Raw genomic sequence first — 18,754 nt, forward strand, 5'->3', positions numbered from 1 at the left:
CCGGCTCAGCCTCACCGAGGCCGTCTCAGCCTCACCGGGGCCGCCTCAGCCTCACATGGGCCGTCTCAACCTCACTGGGGCTGTGTCAGCCTCATCAGGGCCGTCTCAGCCTCACTGGGGCCATCTCAGCCTCACATGGGCCGTCTCAACCTCACCGGGGCTGTGTCAGCCTCACAGGGGCCATCTCAGCCTCACATGGGCCATCTCAACCTCACATGGGCCGTCTCAACCTCACATGGGCTGTCTCAACCTCAATGGGGCCATGTCAGCCTCACCGGGGCCGTCTCAGCCTCACTGGGCCCGTCTCAACCTCACTGGGCCCGTTTCAGCCTCACCGGGGCTGTCTCAGCCTCACATGGGCCGTCTCAGCCTCACTGGGGCCGTCTCAGCCTCACCAGGGCCGTCTCAGCCTCACCGGGGCCGTCTCAGCCTCACATGGGCTGTCTCAACCTTACATGGTCTGTCTCAACCTCACCGGGGCTGTGTCAGCCTCACTGGGCCCGTTTCAACCTCACCGGGGCCGTCTCAACCCCACCGGGGCCGTCCCAGCCTCACCGGGGCCGTCTCGGCCTCACAGGGGCCATCTCAGCAACACAAAGTTTGGAATTCTGTCCTTTGTTGGGCAGCTCCTTGCTGGACAAAATCTCCAGGCATTCCTGGTGGCTGAATATATGGTATGCTTACTTGGATTTCGTTTTCTACCAAGTGCACAGACTACCTGTCTGCCGTCTCCCAGTGTCCCATGTGAGACTGGATCTGGTGGACCTGCCTGTGCCTGCTGGTACAGCAGTTCCACGTCGCCGGCCCAGCCGGGTCCGGCTCCGGCTCCCTCCGAACCTGATTCTGCTTCTTGAGTGTGTCCCTTATGTATGCGAGGAGTTGAAATCTGCATTCTGCTGGGCTGGGCTGCAAAAGCACCGGTGGTTCTCTTTGTGCCACTAGCACAGCTTGGTTGGCGATGTAAATTGAGTAGGGCAGGGTCCCCGGGAATCACCAGGGCAGAGCAAGGGGCAATGGCATCTCTGTGACTCCTCGCTCTCCGCGACTCCCCATCCCCGCATCCCCGAGTGCTGGCGGGCAGCTCCACGAGACAGCCACTCTCGCTCTCCGGCCCGTTGCAAGGCCGTCCCGCCTCTCCTCGTAGGGATCTGGGACCTCAGGATCCCTCCCCAAACAAGCTAAGTGGATTTGAGAGTCTGCATCCCCTTCTGATTGAAAAAAAAACCGCGCATCCAGTTATAGTCCACCTGACGCGGGACTCCGCACCTCTGTTCTTGGTGAATCACCAGGGCCGGGCAAAGGGCAATGGCGTCTCGGTGACTCCTTGCCTCTCCGCCACTCAGCATCTCGCGTCCCCGAGTCCCAGCTAGCAGTCCGTGAGACAGCCACTCTCGCTCTCCGGCCCGTTGTAAGGCCATCCCGCCTTTCCCCGTAGGGGTCTGGGACCTCAGAATTCTGCCCCAAACAAGCTCAGTGGACTTGGGAGAGTCTGCAGCCCCTTCTGATCGAAAAAAACTGCGCATCCAGTTGCAGCCCGCCTGGCGTGCGATTCCGTACCTCCATTCTTGGAGCCTCTGCACAACCTACTCAGTCTCAATGCTCTTCTTTCTTTCCTTCCAGTTGTAGAGCTTCCACTGGGCCAGCTTTCCCATGGTTCTGAATGATAGCTATTTGTCTTATAGTTGGTAGTCTCGATGCTGTTGTGGGAGGCAGCACGCACACGTCTGTACCTTACGCCGCCATCCTGGTTCTCAGGGCTGGGGCTTTTAAATGTGGCCTGAGTTTTTGGGGGTGGCTGAGCATTCTCCAGGTCCCTAATCTCAGGTTCTCTGAGTAGGGGCTCCCAGAGGCTTGAGTGAAAAGTACGGGCAGGTGGACAGGAGACAGGTACTACTGAGTGTTTCTGGTTCTGGGGCAGGTGGGGGAGTGTGAGGTCTCCTTCCTGAAGTAGCCGGGAGCCAGGAAAGGACTCCAGAACAATGTGGAGACCCCTCCCCTGCTATTGGCAGGCAGTGTGGTGCTCTGGGCAGCAGAGGGCGCCACTGCACTGGATTTGGGCTACCTGGGAACAGGACACTGCAGGCTCCTTGAAGAAGGCGCAAAATTAAAATCTGAGAATCCCAGGGCTGGGAGGGCTCTCAGGTGAGCAGGAACAGGCCACCTCAGGGAAGTCATCCTGTGGGCCAGTACCACACGCTCCCTTGTTCTGACATGGTTGCCCCTAGGGGAAACCCCTGCCCTCAAGTCTCCAGTATCGGCTCCCCAATCTGGCTCCGAGGGGGCGGGGGAGGAACTAAGACACAAGCAGTGGTGGGGCTGAACCACGCTGGTGCCGTGTGGGGGTCTTGATAACTGGGCCTCCCCAGGGCAGTCTGGAGGACCAGCCTTGGAGGAGAGGGCCTGAGGGGGGTGGACCCCTTTATGGAGGGAAGGAGGAAAGCATCTGAAAGGGAGACAGAGGCTGAGGGCTGGGAGGTCATCTTGGTGCAGCAAGTTGTAGATGGGCTGCGAGGCCAGCATCCCTTGTTCTAGGGGAGAGGCGTCAGGGACCCTGGTATGTGTATTGTAGATGTGTGCACACACATATGTGCATATGAACATGTGTGTGATATGGCTGCAGGAAGACTGAACCAGTAAAATGGCCAAGGGAGGGCTCAGGAATGTGAAAGGCCTATCCCCCATCCACACGCATGCCAGCGCCTCAGGGACTCCCCCGACTGAAGCATGCTGGGACACCGTTCTAATCCAGGAATGACTAACACACGGCATGCTGCCTCCACAAAGCCTACTGTCATGGCAGACACCACTCATTGATCACGGCTCCTCATAATATTTCTGCACAGCTCTTCAAGTGGCAGCAACTTGACATTCTGAGCTAAAACTATTTCATTTAGAGAGATCTATACCATCTGCCTCTAAACCAGTGGTTCTCAGCCTTCCTAATGCCGCGACCCTTTAATACAGTTTCTCGTGTTGTGGTGACCCCCAACCATAAAATTATTTTTGTTGCTACTTCATAACTGTAATTTTGCTACTGTTACGAATCATAATGTAAATATCTGATATGCAGGATGTTTTTTCATTGTTACAAATTGAACATAATGAAAGCATAGTGATTAATCACAAAAACAACATGTAATTATATATGTGTTTTCCGATGGTCTTAGGCGACCCCTGTGAAAGGGTCATTCGACCCCCAAAGGGGTCGCGACCCACAGGTTGAGAACCGCTACTCTAAAAGAAGGGGAATTTTCTTCTTAAGTGAAGGGCCCCCAGAGAAGGACAAGGCCACATTCCTCCAGTCTGCTTTGTCACCGCAACACGGGGTGTGGGGAGCAGGGCTCCTCCCAGGAATCACTGGCTCCACCTCCCTCTACACTGAACCTTGGTAAATCCTCTCACCCTTATGAGATTCAGGAGGCCCCTGGGGACCCAGCTCCAAAGCCCTTGGGCAAAGCCAAGAGCAAATCCTCAGGGAGGCTCTAGCAGGGGCTAACCCAATGTCAAGGTTGGGTCTTTCCCCCTCCCCTGGCCCCAGCCCAGCAGGCAGAACACCTGGGAGGGGGTGGCGGCAGGGACGCACCTGTGATGAAGTAGCTGAGCTCAGCGTTGAGGCCCACGTCGTTGTCGGTGCAGTTCAGCCAGACCACGCGGAAATCCCGCGGCACGTCCTCGGACACGGAGACGTTGTACACGGCCGGGAAGAAGGTGGGCGTCTCGTCATTCACGTCCAGCACTGCGGGCAGAGTCGGCACACGGGGCTGGGCCTGGCTGCTGTGCCAGCCCACCCAGCTCCAAGGCATGGCTCACATCACAGGCCGATGGGAAATGGGTTTCCTAGGAGTTAGTACCTCCCGGTCGTGAGTCGTGAGCCGAGGGCCCCACGCTGGCTGGGCCAGGACAGAGCTGACCAGAACCCCACACCCTCTGGCAGTCCCTGTCCACCGGGGGCTGCTGCTCATGCTGTCCCAGGGAGCAGGCCACCTCTTGCCCATTACACTCGACACTTATTTCAGGGCTATTCCTGGCCCTCTGGCAACAGCTCATGCCAATGTACCAGTTCTGTTGTAAAAATTAAAGATGTAGCCGGAGTGGGTGAGAATAGTGGCCCTCCTCGGCCCCACCCCGGTAGAGGGCAGAGACTGCGGGCATGATGGAGAGGGTCGAGGGGAGGGGGAGTCTCAGGACGTCTGGGAATCCCAGCTGCCCTCCTCCCAGGGCGACCCCTTTCCATGGAGATTCCAGGCACGCGGGAGGGGAAGGGTCCCTTTGCATCTCCAAATAAAAACTCGGCCCTCAAAGGAGAGAGGGCCCTGCCACCGCCCCAGCCTGTTCCTGACCCCGAGGGCCCCGCCCCGTCCAAGCCCTCTCTGCTGTGGCCGGGACCAAAGAAGGGGGCCTTGGCAGTGGGTCCAGGCCGCCCACTCTCCTGGGCTCCGGGACACTGAGCCGTGGCCAGGTGGGGAGAGGGTGGCTCGCTGGCTTTTCCACTTGGTGGAGAAGGGAAGGCTCTGCTGTGCTGAATGGCTCCAGGTGCGGCCCTATTGGCAAGATGGCCTGTGCCCACCTGGACAGTGGACAGCAGGGGGACACGCAGGCTCCCCAGGCCGCCCATGTGCTCAGCACCCAGCAGGAGCAGCCGCGCTCTCACCTCGGATGGTGAGCGTGCTGGTGGAGCTCTTGGTGGGCGTGCCCGCGTCGGTGGCCACCACCCGCAGCTGGTACTGGGCGATGCGCTCGCGGTCCAGCTCGGTGGTGGTGACCACCACGCCGCTGCTGCTGTTGATGAGGAAGTCCATGCGGGGCATGCCCACCTGCATGCGGTAGGACACCAGCCCGTTCAGGCCCTCGTCCAGGTCGATGGCCACCACCTGAGGGAGGGGAGGGGCCGCGTGAGGAGTGGGGACACCAGGACTGATGCTTCTCCCCTGAGAGGTGTCCCCTCCTTCCCATGGACCTATGCTCACCTCCAGCCGAACATACCTGCTCCCCAGAGAGCCTCAGGCCAGGTCGCTGCCCCCAACGCACCCTGCCAGGTGCCCTCTAAGGGGCAGCATGTCAGAGCTAGAAGGTGCCAGACGCTCCAAGTGGAGCCGGGGGTGGGGTGGGGAAGGGATGTTTTAGAACAAGAGCCCAGTCCCCACAACTTTCCCCCTTCCGAACCCTGCTTTCCCGGCTAGGAAGCCCACAGGTTCACCGCAGCTGGCTCAGACCCTCCAAACCCTGCAGTGTGCGGCAGTCGTCCTCACCCTCCGGCCCGACGCTGGCTCGGAGCAGCCGTTCCTGCTCAGACCCCCTCGGTCGTGTGGGCTCAACTACAGACAACGCCCAGCTGCCAGGACCCCCGCCTCTGCTTTGTTTTGATTTGGAAATAAGATGATATCAGGGCCCATTTTCAAAAGTCATTCGAAGATTTGATTTTTTAAAAGCCATTGAGCCTGGCTGGTGAGCCAAGAGGTCCCGGGTTCGGTTCCTGGTCAGGGCAGGCTTGATCCCCATTGCGGGGCGTGCAGGAGGCAGCTGATTAATGTGTCTCTCATCAATGTTTCTATCTCTCTCTCTCCCTATCTAAAAATATCAATTAAAACATATTTTTAAAAAATAAAATAGAAAAAGCCATTGCAAGCCTCCTCCCAAATCCCTACACTCTTCCCAGATGCACTTCCAGTTCTTACGAGAGATCCTAACTCAAGACCCTCCCTGATATGTTGAAATTTTTATGAAAGAGAATTCAAGACGTTTGAAATAAATGTGTAATAATAACTAAAATAAGAGCTTTGCATCAAGACAAGGCTCTCAGGATCGAAAGGCAATGGCAAGGTCATCTGGTCTAATTCACACCAGCAAGCCGGACAAGAGGGTGTCCAGACTCAGCTTGAATGCTTCCCTGGACGGAGGGCTCAATCCTTCTGGATTGTTCTGCTCACAGCTCTAGTCCCTCGAGAACGTTCTGCACATCCAGCAGAAGTCATTATCAGCTGAGGTTGTAGAGGGAGCCTGGGAACCACACACCGCAAGCTAGAACCCTCTTGCTGCATCCGAAGACTGTTTCCAAATGACACACCCCCAGCTCCTTCCACTGCCTTCTCACGGCTCGGAGCCAGCTCCTCTGTGAACTCAGGCTGTGCTGGGAGGCCTCTCCTTCCTCTGCTGTGAGTCTTGGAGAACCAGGTTTAGGGCTCATCCTCTCTCCGTCCTCCCCACCCCCTCCTATCTGGAGACTTCGCCTCCGGGACTGGCTGCTGTTCCCTGGATCGAGGCTCCCCCTGCTGGGAGTTTGGGGAGAATATGCTGCTAGAGCAGTGGTTCTCAACCTTCCCAATGTCGCGACCCTTTCATACAGCTCCTCATGTTGTGGTGACCCCCAACCATAAAATTATTTTTGTTGCTACTTCATAACTGTAATGTTGCTCCTGTTATGAATCGCAATGTAAATATCTGATATGCAGGATGTATTTTCATTGTTATAAATTGAACATAATTAAAGCACAGTGATTAATCACAAAAACAATATGTAATTATATATGTGTTTTCCGATGGTCTTAGGCGACCCCTGTGAAAGGGTCGTTCGACCCCCAAAGGGGTCGCGACCCACAGGTTGAGAACCGCTGTGCTAGAGAGACTTAATGCTCCCTGGATCAGTGTAGTCAGAGAACACCATTGATCTCCTTTTACAGATGCAGAAACTGGGGCACAGTGGGCCTGCAGGGCATCGCCAAGGCTACCGCTCCGGCATCCTGACGAACACCCGTCTTCTCTGAATGGGGTCAGGCTAACCCTTTGCCCCCGCATCCCGTCTCTCAGGAATAAACGCTCACCGTAGACACGGCACGAGCCCCTCAGCTACACGCGCTCCCCACAGTCTAAGTGCCGGGCTGCTTTCCACTGTGTCTGGCCGAATCCCTACAGCGCAGCCAGGCAGGTGCTGTTATGATCCCCATTTCACAGGTGGTAAAACGAAGGCTCAGAGAGGTTAAGTCACTTATTCCAAGTCACCCAGCACACGGGCAGTGGGATTGGGATCCACACGCCTACTGGTCAGACTCCAAAGCCCACGCTCTTGATTGTAAGGGCCTTTGGGTTTCTAAAAGGGCACCATCTCCCTGGAACCAGCACCTTCAGGGCCTCCCTGACCAGCAGGGTGGTGGGGCAGGAGGCCGAGGGGCTGGGTCAACACTAGGCCCTACCCCTTCTTGGCCACAGGAACTTGGGAGAGTTTCCCAAGTTTCTTACAAAATGGGGAGAATCCCATCCACTGTGTGAAGCTACCTGGGCGTTTACAGGCGAGCACAGGAGAGGGGCTGCCCCATGGAGGCAGGACTCATGGACTACACACATCCAACCTTCTCGGTGTTCTAGAACCACCTACAGCCTTGGGGTATTGAGGGTTTGGGGCTAGACCTCTATAATCGGGCCCTGAGAAACGCTCTGATCTGGCTTCCCAGGATTCTCTCTGCCTCCCTCTCCCTCCCCCGCCTCTGTTTCTGTCTTTGTCCATCTCCTGGGGTCCTGTCCCTCCACCTGTCCAAATCCACGTGTCCTTCAAGACCCAGCACAAGCGCCTCCTCCTCCAGGAAGCCTTCCAGCCCCGTCTCCCAGAACACTGGCTCTCCACGCCTGGCACAGATGTGTCCTGTCTTGGACTGTGGGAGACTGTGGTCTGGGCTGGCCTCCCCTGACTTGCCCCTGCAAAGCGCTCAGCACGAGGCTGGCGCCTGCTGCCCATCGCTGGCTGGTCAGGACGAGCTGAGGGAGACAGACAGCAGCCTCTCAGGTCAGAGAGAGAAGCTCACCTGGTAGACGGAGACCCCCGCAGGGGTGCCTTCGAGTACCTCGGCCACAAAAGGCAGGTTTTGAAAGATGGGGTCGTTGTCATTGAGGTCCAAGAGGTTCACAAACACCGTGGCGCTGCTGGTGGCTCTCAGAGGGGGCCTGCCACCTGGGGGTCAGGGAGGGGGCAAGGAGAGGGAAAGAGGGGTGCAGGAGAAGAAGGCCAGGGAGAAGACAAGTGGGGAGAGGGGCAGGCTCAGTGACCCCTCCAGGGAGCAGCCTGGGCCTGGCACCCCTCATCCCCTCTGCCGCCTGAGGGTGCTCTGGGGAGGGTCTCAACTGGGCCGTGGGTGTTGCTCCACTCTTAGTGACCGCCCCAGAGGACAGGTGTGGTCCGGGCCCAGCCAGGTGTGGGGCGGTGAGGGCGTGAGGGACGTACAGTCCGTGACGGAGATAATGATCTTGCGCATGAGCTCTGCCTCGTGGGGGTCGGGGTTCTCCCGGTCCAGCATGACGTGGGTGGTGCGGATCTTGCCCGTGCTGCTGTTGATGCTGTAGAACTTGTTAGGCGGCTGGATGCTGTACACCAGGGTGCCGTTCTCCCCCAGGTCCGGGTCCACGGCCACCACCTGCCGGGAGCGGGGCGCTGTCTGAGCTCACAGGCCAGTCCTGGGCTCCCCACTCAGACCCAGGCAGTGGGGCTCCCTCCTGGCTTGAGCAGGGAGGCCCATGGGGTTTGGGAGGGGGAAGGTCAGAGGATGAATCAGCAGGGGAAGTCCTGGGCTCCTTGGCTTCTTGACCCCAGTGTGGGCCTTAGGTAAGCCCCGTCCCCCCCTTAGCCTCGGTCTCCTGACCCTAAAGGCAACACCTAGCACGCACCAGCTCACACCCCAGTCTCTCGTCAACGCCAGGCCCTCTCCACGGACTGTCAACAGCCTGGCGGGGCAGAGACCTATAATTATGCCCATTTCACAGATAAGGCCCAGCAAGGCTCCCAGTCTCTTAGCCTGGAAGAGGTTCTGGGCCCCTTCCTACCAGGACATCGAACATGTGGGGTAACAGGTGTGTGGGCTCTGGGAAGACAGGGGCCCCAGGAAACCCATAATGATGGAATTCGGGGTGAGGCTGGGAGGGGCTGGAAACCCGAGGCTGAGCTTTTGGCAGGATTTGTAAGCCTGGATTTGGGAACTGGGTTCCTCATCATCAAATCCTCTTTTCATTCCCTTGGAGCTTTGGATTGTGGGGCACTTTGACAAGGATAAGGCCTCTGTGACACCAAGAATGACAGGGCACGGGAAGGGAGCCATGGCAAGCCAGCCAGTCTGCAGGGTGGGTCCCAGCCAGTTGGGACAGTCGGGGCTGGGGAGGGGGTGCTGGAGGAGGGATCAGGCTGGCTCCCTGCAGGTAGGGAATGCCATCCCCCAGGGGGAGGGGGGTGTCATGGGGCAGGAGTCCCAGACACTCTGGGCCCTTTAACCTTCCAGCCCCTTGGTTCCCACTCATACCCTCACCCCAAGGAGGGACTGGCCGGTCTCGGTGCTGTCCTGACCTAGGACCACATCCCCCCACACACCTGCTCTCCCAGCTCCCCACGCCCCGCATCCCCTGCTCTGCAGGGAACTTCTTAGCCATCTACCTGCCCTGAGGGGAAAGCAGAGCTCAGAGAGCCACAGCCAGACTTAAGGTCACACAGCACCAGCCTTGGGGCCGTCCAGCAGCCCCCCAGGGCCCCAGGGAAGCAGTGGTGCCCACTCTTCAGCTCGCCCCTGCCCTTGTGCTACAGGGGCCACTGCAGCCCCGGAGGTGGACAAGGAGGTGGACAAGGAGGTAGGGGCAGGGGTGACCGCAGTCCCCGGGGCCGCATCAGGACACTGTCGTTTTTCACTCCAGGACACTTGGCGATGACAGCCTCGCCTCGTCAGCTCCTTTATCTTCCTCAGTGTGGGGCCTTTTGTGCTTTGGCAGCAGAATCTGTCCCTCCTCTGGCTTAATCCCCAGCCGAGGCATCTCTGGGGCCACCGGACCAGAACAGACAGATGGGCCACTGCGGCCAAGGGCTCCCATCTGCCCCCGAGCCCTGGGAGGCCCGGGAGAGAGGCCGATGCTGACACGGGACCCTGAGCCGCTCCTGGCTTCTCTGCTTCGGAGGGGGATGCAACCCTGCTCCCATCCCCACTGCTCAGCCCCGCCCCTCCTTCCCAGCCTTGCTGCCCCTAAGGGCCGGGACGTAAGGGGGCAGCCCTCCAGGCCTGAGGAGCCCGCCGTGCTGGGCATGCTGCCTCAGTCTGCCCAGCCTCTATGAGGGGGACCCAGTCACCCTGCATTGACAGGAGACGGGCTCCTAGCACTCCGGGCGGCTTTCTAGGCAGGCAGGCAGCCTGCTGACGGGTAAAGGGGACCAGCGAGCCTTGCGTTTCTACCCTTTCTCTCCGATGACAGGAGGGGGATAGTCCTTATCCCCGAGTTTCCGGTGGGGAAACTGAGGCTACGGGGCAGTTGAACAACCTGCTCCAGACCGGCAGCCTGTTGCCGAATGCACTAGGTTCACATGGGGAGGGTGCTCCTCTTCTCTTCCCCTCTCCCACCTCTAGGTGCTGGGGCACCTGGGCAGCTGCTTTGGAGAGATACGAGTAGGGGGAGGGCCCATTCCCTGGTCACCAGGCGGGATGGGGGCACAGGCGGGGCGGCAGGCTGGGACCCCCGGTTCCCTGCTGGGCGATTGTGCGGACTCTCCGCTTTCCCCTCATTTATTTCCCATTTCACGCTCGTCATTTTTCTCCTGGCCTGACGGGACTAATTCTCCCGCTCTCCTCTCCTTTATTTTGCTGGAGGGTTTGAAAGGCTCTAAATCAATGCCCATCAGCCAGGTCCTTGAAGCAGCCCGCGGGAGCAGGAGGGAGAGTGCGGCCAAAACCTCACTTGCAGACAGAGCAGCCACTCTGCACGCTCCTGCCCGCGAGTGGACACGGCGCGCACACGTGCACACAGACACAGGCCTGGCCCACTCCGAGGGCACGGGGTGCAGGCACGCACTCGCCTGCACACGAGCTTGGAAAGTCATAGGGGGGCCCTTGGGAGAGTCCCAGTTCATACGTCCTAGTCTCTCTCTGACCAGGAACACCCAACCTGACCTGGCAGAGCTGGGGGAAGAAAGGTGAATAAGGCCTTCAACAACTTTCACTCACAAATATTGTGAGCATACAATGTGCCTGGCACAGCGGCTCAACAGGGAACAAGACAGATGTGATTCCAGCAGGGGAGGCAGATGATGGCGACAACAGCTACCATTTATCAACCTCTCACCACGTGCCTGTGTATTTTGGCTCATTAAGTATGAACTACAACTCTTTCAGGTGGGGACGCTACCTCCATTCTCCAGATGAGGAGACTGGAGCACAGAGAGGTTAAGTCACTTGCCCACGGTCACACAGCCAGTAAGAGGCATGGCCAAAATGAGAGTCTAGACATTTTGGTACTAGAGGCTGCTCACTGAATCATTGTGCTCTACTGTCTCTTAATAAGCAAGGAACCCAACAAACAAATAAACACAGGTTTGGGGAACCAGCTCTAAAAGAAACATGGGGGGCAGAGCTACATTGCCGGGAGCCGGTCCATGCTTGCTGTTTCAAGGGACCTGGCATATATGGCATACTGTTCTTAATATGTTTGCTCACCTTCTTGGCACTATGTGTTTTAACCAAGGTCACCTCTCTGAGAAAGGTTGTTTCCCCAGGTAGGGCTTTTCCCCTGAAGTTTGGGAGGGAATAAAACCCCTTAACTAAGTGCCAGGCAGGTAATTAATCACTTTAACTACGAACAATCATGCTTAAGCTATGTAATCTTTACTCCCTGGAATGGAGATAAGAAACGCCCTAACCTTTGGAATAGAGGTTGATAGGATTGGAATCAACTGGTATAAATACAGATGTAACAAGACAACAGGACACAGAACCTAGACACAGAACCTACACAGAACCTAGAGACAGAAGAACTTCGCTGGAGAGAACATGGCAAAAGATCCTGGACAGAAACTGGAGACAGAACCTAGAGACAGAACCTAGTGAGAGAACATGGCAAAAGATCCTGGACAGAAATTGGCCACAGAACCTAGCGAGAGAACCTGGCTGAAGAACCTAGACAGAACCTGGCTGAAGAACCTGGCTACAGAACCTGGAGAACCTGGCTGGAGAACCTAGCAAGAGAACATGGACACAGAACCTGGCTGGAGATCCTAACCAGAACTTTGCTGGAGATCCTGAACAGAACTTGGCTGGAGATCCTGACCAGAACTTGGCTGGAGATCCTGGCTAGGCTGCTGATCAACTGAATGCTGCCTCTGTGTCGTTCCTTCTTCGCCGACTCCGTCCACACCTTTGGGGACCCCTGGACCTGCTGGGGTTGGACCTCAGTACTACATTAGGCAGGGTAGTTAGGGAGGGCTTCTCTGTGGAGGTGGCATTTTCATCTGGGAGACTGGAGGAGAATGAGCCGGCCATGGAGAGAGCAGGGCTGGGGGATAGAGGAGGAAGAACACTCTGGCAGGCGTGGGGAGGGGGAGGAAGAGCTGTGCAGAGGCTCCAAGGTGGGAAGAGCTGAGTGGGTTCAGACACTGCGAGGCCGCGCAAGTGCTGGGGGCGAGGGGTGCGGTGGGTGAGGCGGGTGTGGGAGATGAGTCAGGAAGTGGGTCAGCCTCCCGTCACCTCTGGAGCCTCCTCTCCTCACACCTCGCACCCCACACCCCTGTGAGGCCTCAGCAGGGGGCCCTCAAAGGTATTAAAACCTATGCCACATATACTCGCATACATATGTCTCATAGCTATGACAGCTGAAAGAATTGTATGACTATTCCTTTTGAAATTATTTTGCTGTGACAAACTCGATTAATGTATGAGCCCTCGGACTTCCAGTTTCCTGGCAATCATTACACATAACTGGAAATTCCAGAGAATTCTGGAAAATTCTAAGAATTCTAGAAAACCTAAGTGATAATTTGCCCTCACATGTAATGAGGTTTTTTTTGTAATGAGTTTTACAAATACTAAATTTCATAATTACTAAAGTGCCATAACATTCGGTAGCTGTGTAACACAAGCTTTAATTCTGATTTGGCTCTTCCCCTTTGGGACTTCTGAGCCGTTGCATTCTTTTTCAGGTCTCAGTGCCATGGTCACTGAAAGGCTCAAGCGCCCCGACCCTGGCTGCCCGAGCTGGGGGAGCAACGGGCATGTCCGTCCTGCGCTGAGGGGCGGGCTCCCGTGTCTGTCTCCCCAGAGGTGACGGGGGTCTGGCAGGGACTCTGGCTCTTCCACAGGGTGAGATGGGCCCAGTGGTGGGTGTGAGTGTCAAGAAACTCCCTGAGGGCAGAGCAGAAGCAGTGCTGCTTCCTGGGCTCCGAGTGCGGGGCCCGGCACACAGTAGGTGCCCACCGAGCGCTTGTTGAGGTTTCCTGGAGAGGGAGGAGTTGCTGGGCAGCAGGCCCCAGGCCCACTGTCTATACCTGCTCTGGGCTCAGAAGGATGTGAAGAAAGGCTGGCGACCACAGAAGGCCCCTGGGGACCAGATCTGCAAAAAGCCCAAGGCCGGTGTAGTCCCAGCAGGTGGACTTCGATAATGGCACCCTTGGCTGGTACACCTCCCTCACGTGCCTCTCAACTCCCTGTGGGAGGAGATTCCCAGAAATATACAGCAAAGGTAAGAGTTCAGGTGTTCAGAGGTGGGCATCCAACCCCAGCTCTTGGGGTCCCTGGCTGGGCTTGTCCAGGGCTAGAGCCCAAGTGCCCATGAGGTGGCAGCAGAGAGAGCCCATCAGGTGTGGAGTCCTAGAGAGAGAGCCTGGAAATGGCTCAGGGTAAGGGTGTCCTACCCTGGCCGGGCTGAAAGGAATCCCCTCTCCCACCAGGGCTTTGAAAAACCGCATGTCCCAGATTCCTTGCCCCTGATCTACTGGACTCTCTGGGAGGGGATGTGCCCACCAGGTGAGAACCATTCAGATTTTGAAAACACAGAAAAGAGGATAGGAAGGTGTGATGGCTGGTTCGTTCGTTCTCTCTCTCTCTCTCTCTCTCTCTCTCTCTCTCTCTCTCTCTCTCTCTCTCGTTGATGAAGAGTGGGGGCAGGGAGGCTAGGCATCCTCTGTGGTTGCTCGAGCTCCGGGTGGGGCAGCCTTGCTGGATGTGACAGTTACCGTCCCTCCCCCACCCCACCGGGTTCTCCAGGTTCTCAGGACCCGGGCCACCTGCCAGGGCACCCCTGAGCCAGCAGAGGCAGCAGGACTGCTGGGCTGGGTAGTTCAAAGTCAGACAGACCTGGGTTTGAGTCTCGGCTCTGGGAGCTTGGGCAAACCCCTCAAACTCTAAGCCTCTGTCCTCCATAGTACGATGGTAGCAATGAATCCATCTGCCACGTGAAATTGTCATGAGGATAAGAGAGGATTCATGAGAAAATCCCAGCACAGCCCCTGGCACATCGAGACATTTGATAAATGTGGTTGCCATGAGCTGTTAGGTCCACGTCCATCACCGGGTGGCTGGGTGGCTGTGGGGCAGGGGACAAGCCTCCCGAAATGAGACTAAACGGGGCACAAGTATGGGGGGAACAGAGGGGTGCTCATCCCTGACTTTCCTCAGCTTCCCCGGGACATCTATCGTGGATGCCCCGAGACTTTGGCCATTGTCTCTCCTTCCCACCCGAGTCACATCCTGCTCACAGCACGCACAGGGGCCTGTGCAGACCTGACACCCCCATGCCAGCAGATCCCTGGGTGAACCTCAAAGCCCCTGCTGGGCCGCCCTGGGCCAGCTGACTGGTGGCTGTGGTGACAGAAGCGGTGAAGGTGCTGAGGGCAGATCAGAAGCTTGTGAAATTTGAGGGCAGGACCTGTGCCTCGCCAGAGGAGGTGGGGGCTGGGTTGTCACCAGAGTCCTGGGCTCTCAGGGCAAGCGTGGCTACCAGCTGAACCAGCCCTGGGATGCTGCACTCCCTTGGACAAAGTCTGAAGCCCCATGTCCCCGAGAACAGGGTGAGGGCTGTCCCCTGACTTCTGACTACCTTTCACTGTGCAGAGAGCTCCAGGAACTTCGCTCCAAGAGCTGGCGCAGAGGAAACATGAATCCATCAGCCCATGGGCAGGCCCACAGAGCTCATGAGGGAAGGGCGGACACCCCTGGGCAGGGCAGACCGGGAGTTCCCTGTCCCACCACCACGTACCGTGGTCACATCAGAGTCTGGAGGGGTCATCTCCACCAGGTTGATGTAGTAGGGAGCGTCCTTCCAGGTGGGGTGGTTGTCATTGATGTCCAGGAGGGTGATGTTGACCTGTGAAGCCACAAGGGGCGCTGTGGGGTGCACCTAGCCGGGCTGCACCAGGACAGTGCCCAGGGAGGGGACACATTCAGATGCCTGTGGAGCATCTTGGCATTAATCCCACCAGGTCAGGGCCTGGGCATTAATTCCACCAGGTCAGGGCCTGGCTGGGGGAAGCAGGACCTTCAGAGGGGTTAGGTGCTGCCCCATCAGGAGGCAGAGGAACAGAGGAGATAACCCCTAACATCCCTCCTGTGACCTGGGACTTGTCCCACCCACCCCTGGTCTGGACCAAAGGTGACTGACAGGGTAGGGGAGGTTTAGGATGGGCATCTACTAGGATCCCTTGAGCGTCCAAGTCAGTCTCAGCTATACGCCAAGCAATTTCCCGGCTCACCTGTCACCAGGTAAATTATTTATGGAGCTCGGAATCCTATTAGCGGGGGCCTCCCGTGGCTGAATAAGGCACTGGGGACTTTTCTACCAAGTCCCTGGCCAACCAATACCAACCCCAGCCTCTCTGGCTGGGCAAGGCTGGGGGCAAGGCTGGGGGCAGTGACTGGGGCAGCTGCTGTGGGGGGTGGGGTGGGGGGAGGGCCATGGGGAGAGGTCGGGGGAGGGTCCTGAGGGAGAGCCAAAGGAAGCACATAAAGATCACGGGGGGGGGGGGGGGGGTGGGGGGAGGTGACGGGATCACCTGGCCACGGCCTTCCTGCTTCCTCTCCCACAGGCGCTTGCTGCTTCGCGCTCCCCCATTCTCTTCTGCAGCCAGAGCTCAGTCGGGACCCTCAACTGTCCTTCCTCTAGCCTCCTGCCCACCTTGGTGGGGTGACAAGGCCTTGGATGGGGCTCTGGCCCCTCATGGGTCCTACTTGCTCACTTCTCAGGGTTAGGGGTGGGGTGGTGCAAGCCCCAGGGACCCTCCAAGGGCCCTGCTTCTGGCTCTGAGCCACTTAGGGAAATACCTGCTCCTCTAGGAGCCCATAGGGAGGGGCCTGTGGGTCTCCTGCCTTCTCCTACCTGGACAGCTGGTCTTTTAGGGGCAGAGGAGAAAATATTTGCTCCTCCCAGTGCCCCCTTGTCCCAGGTGGGAATGCCTTTCTTCCCACAGACGTGGTGGCCGCAGGGCTGACCTTGGCTGACAGCAAGTTGGTGACTGACATCTCGTTGGTAGCCACCCTCACTCCACTCCCATGGTGCCTCACGCTACCTCAGGACAAAGTGCCTAGGGGCCTAGAGGTGTAGCCCCGAGCGAGGAGCTGGGGGCGCGGGAGGGGGGGCACTCACGGTGGCGATGCCAGTTTTCTGGTTGTGGCCCACGCCCCCATCCACTGCTCGTACGATGAGGATGTATTCAGACTTGGTCTCACGGTCCAGCAGGGAGGTGGTGGTGAGTTCACCTGCAGGAGAGAGGGTTTGGGTGGGCCAGGGAGAGATTGGGGAGGGAGGGGAGAGCAAGGAAAGGAGGAGGGAGAGAACGGAAAACAGAGTGAGGGAGAGTATGAAAGAGAGGCGCTTGCAAGATCAAATGAGCTGGCAGTGTGCATGCATGTGTGCATATATGCTGGGGTGGTGAGATGGTATCACGGAGGGAGGGGAGAGCACTCACACCTTGGGAGCTGGAACCCAAACTGGGCAATATAACTCCATGAGGAGGAGGTATTTTCAAATGTGGGAAAATCAAGGCCACCTGGGGCTGGTGGCTGGAAAACGGGGCAGAAGGGCCATCTGGCTTCGAGCTCAGACACGAGGGACCCCTCATTAGACTTCCAACACATCGAGAGCTTCACACATGTCCCAACTGTCCCTCATCACCGGACAGCTCAACCTACAGGGCACTGAGAATTCATAGCTATAAAATCATTTCCTTAATTGCCTGTAACATAGTTACATTGCCTTGAAGTTTATTTAGCATATAAACTATTCTATTAAAGATAAACATTAACAGTAGACCACAACTTTTGTCAGTTGTTTTTGCCTTTTCTTTGTATTTTGGTCTCTCAAAAATATGGCAGTCACCTTGGTAGTTGTGTGCTGGTAACTATTGGACAACCAGGTCACCAAAAGAAAAAGAGGCATCTGCCCATTGCCATGGTGTAAACATCCCCACCAGGGCCCCTTTGTAAATGACCAGCTTGATGGCATTGAACATGGAGTTGGGGAGAGGTGCATACAATAGGCTGTCAGGGCAGGAGTGAGCCAGTACCAGCCGGCTTCAGCACACGGGCCACTTGCCATCTCGCACGGGCATGGGAAAGAACTTATGCTCTGAGGACAGTGAGACCCAGATTTGAATCTGATGATGGCCCTTCCCAGATGCCTGGCCTTGGGAAAGTTACTAAATTTCTCCAAACCTCCGTCTTCTCATCTGTGAGATGGCGATGAGTAGGCCTTTGAATCAGAGCTGTTGTGAGGATTAATTACAGGTGAAGCTCCCGACACTCAGAAAGTGCTGGTTTTCTTCCAATCGACTGAGAATTCTCCAAGGGTAGAGACTGTGTGCTATCCATATTTCTATCCCCACTGCCTGAGCTGTGCGACTTGAAGCAAGTTGCTTAACTTCTCTGTGCTCGTTTTATCTTATCATGAAACAAGGGAGCTGGGCCAGATGGTCACTGGGATCCCTTCCACTGTCATTCCACTTCCCTCCCTTCCATGCTGGCCTGCGCAGGGCTGAGAAGGGAGCTGGGGGTGAGGGACAGGGCAGCGAAGGTGCTGAGGCCTGGAATGAAAGACTGGCCAAGGTCTGCCTGCCTAGACACGATCCTTGGTGGGGTGGTGTCGATTAATTGGCAGGGCGAGGAAGAAATTAATCTCTAAAAAGTTTTAAACATGAACTTGTCGCCATGATAGATGGCTCTTCCTGTCTGGGAAATTAGATCCAATTAAGGCCACCTTGGTGGAGCAGGCTTGGCTAATTTGACCGAAGAGGTAAGAGGAAAACGTTTACACCTTCAGAGAGAAAGGAGCCGTGTGAAGGCAAGCAAGAAAATGTCCGTGTCATTACTGAAAGCCCGGGGGTGGAGCTGGGGTCCCTGGCTGCGGAGGCAGGGCGGGAGCTGAAAGGTCAGTGAGTGCAATCGGTATCTGGGCGGCAGCATGAAGCTCTGACGTGGCTTTCTGTAAGGTAGCAGTTAAAGTCTGGGCTCCGGAGTCGGAAGTTCAGGCTCTGCAGGTCCTCAGGCAAGTTACTTAACCTCTCCTGTGCCTCAGTTTCCTCACCTGGAAAATGGGGAGAATGCTAGCGCCTGCCTGGCAGAGTGGTGAAGGAAGTGAAATGGGATGATGCCAGTCAGAGCACTTACAACAGTGCTGAGCACTTGTCCATGTTAATGAGATTATTCTGAGTGCCCCCTCCCCCCCCACTTCCCCCTCCCCGGAAATGTGGGCTCACTAAGGGCGGAAGCTTCTGAGAGCAGGGAGGAAGGCCTCCGTGCTATCAGAGGGGGAGAGAGAGGCTCAGGATGGCCTTGAATGTGTTCAGTCTCTGTACACATTTCAACCAGCCATCCGCTCCCCAAGCTCCCAGGAAAAGGGGACCAAAGAGACTGAAGGCAGACTTCAATCAGAAAGGCGTGGTGACAGGAAGACTAAATGCCCCACTAGCCCCTGAACACCGCCGGCAGGGATGGCCAGTGTTCAAAGAATCTCACTCGCTTCCCAGGCTAGAATGATTGCTGCA

At 57.0% G+C, this 18,754-nt stretch overlaps 1 protein-coding gene across 2 annotated transcripts in view; it reads right to left on the reverse strand.

The window, feature by feature from the left end:
• The window catches only part of CDH23 (cadherin related 23), a gene marked incomplete at its 5' end in the record, with an annotated part of 360,387 nt that overhangs the window by 98,826 nt on the left and 242,807 nt on the right, over positions 1-18,754 (reverse strand). For both annotated transcript variants that reach the window (XM_081105003.1, XM_081105002.1), the window contains 6 exons: positions 3,584-3,736; positions 4,652-4,871; positions 7,794-7,939; positions 8,210-8,399; positions 14,977-15,084; positions 16,360-16,472. In XM_081105003.1, coding sequence (XP_080961129.1) covers positions 3,584-3,736; positions 4,652-4,871; positions 7,794-7,939; positions 8,210-8,399; positions 14,977-15,084; positions 16,360-16,472 — 930 coding nt within the window. The remainder of the gene's footprint in view (positions 1-3,583; positions 3,737-4,651; positions 4,872-7,793; positions 7,940-8,209; positions 8,400-14,976; positions 15,085-16,359; positions 16,473-18,754) is intronic.

Source organism: Myotis nattereri (genome assembly GCF_964212035.1).
Source record: "Myotis nattereri genome assembly, chromosome: 13".
In the NCBI taxonomy this organism is placed as follows: domain Eukaryota; kingdom Metazoa; phylum Chordata; class Mammalia; order Chiroptera; family Vespertilionidae; genus Myotis; species Myotis nattereri.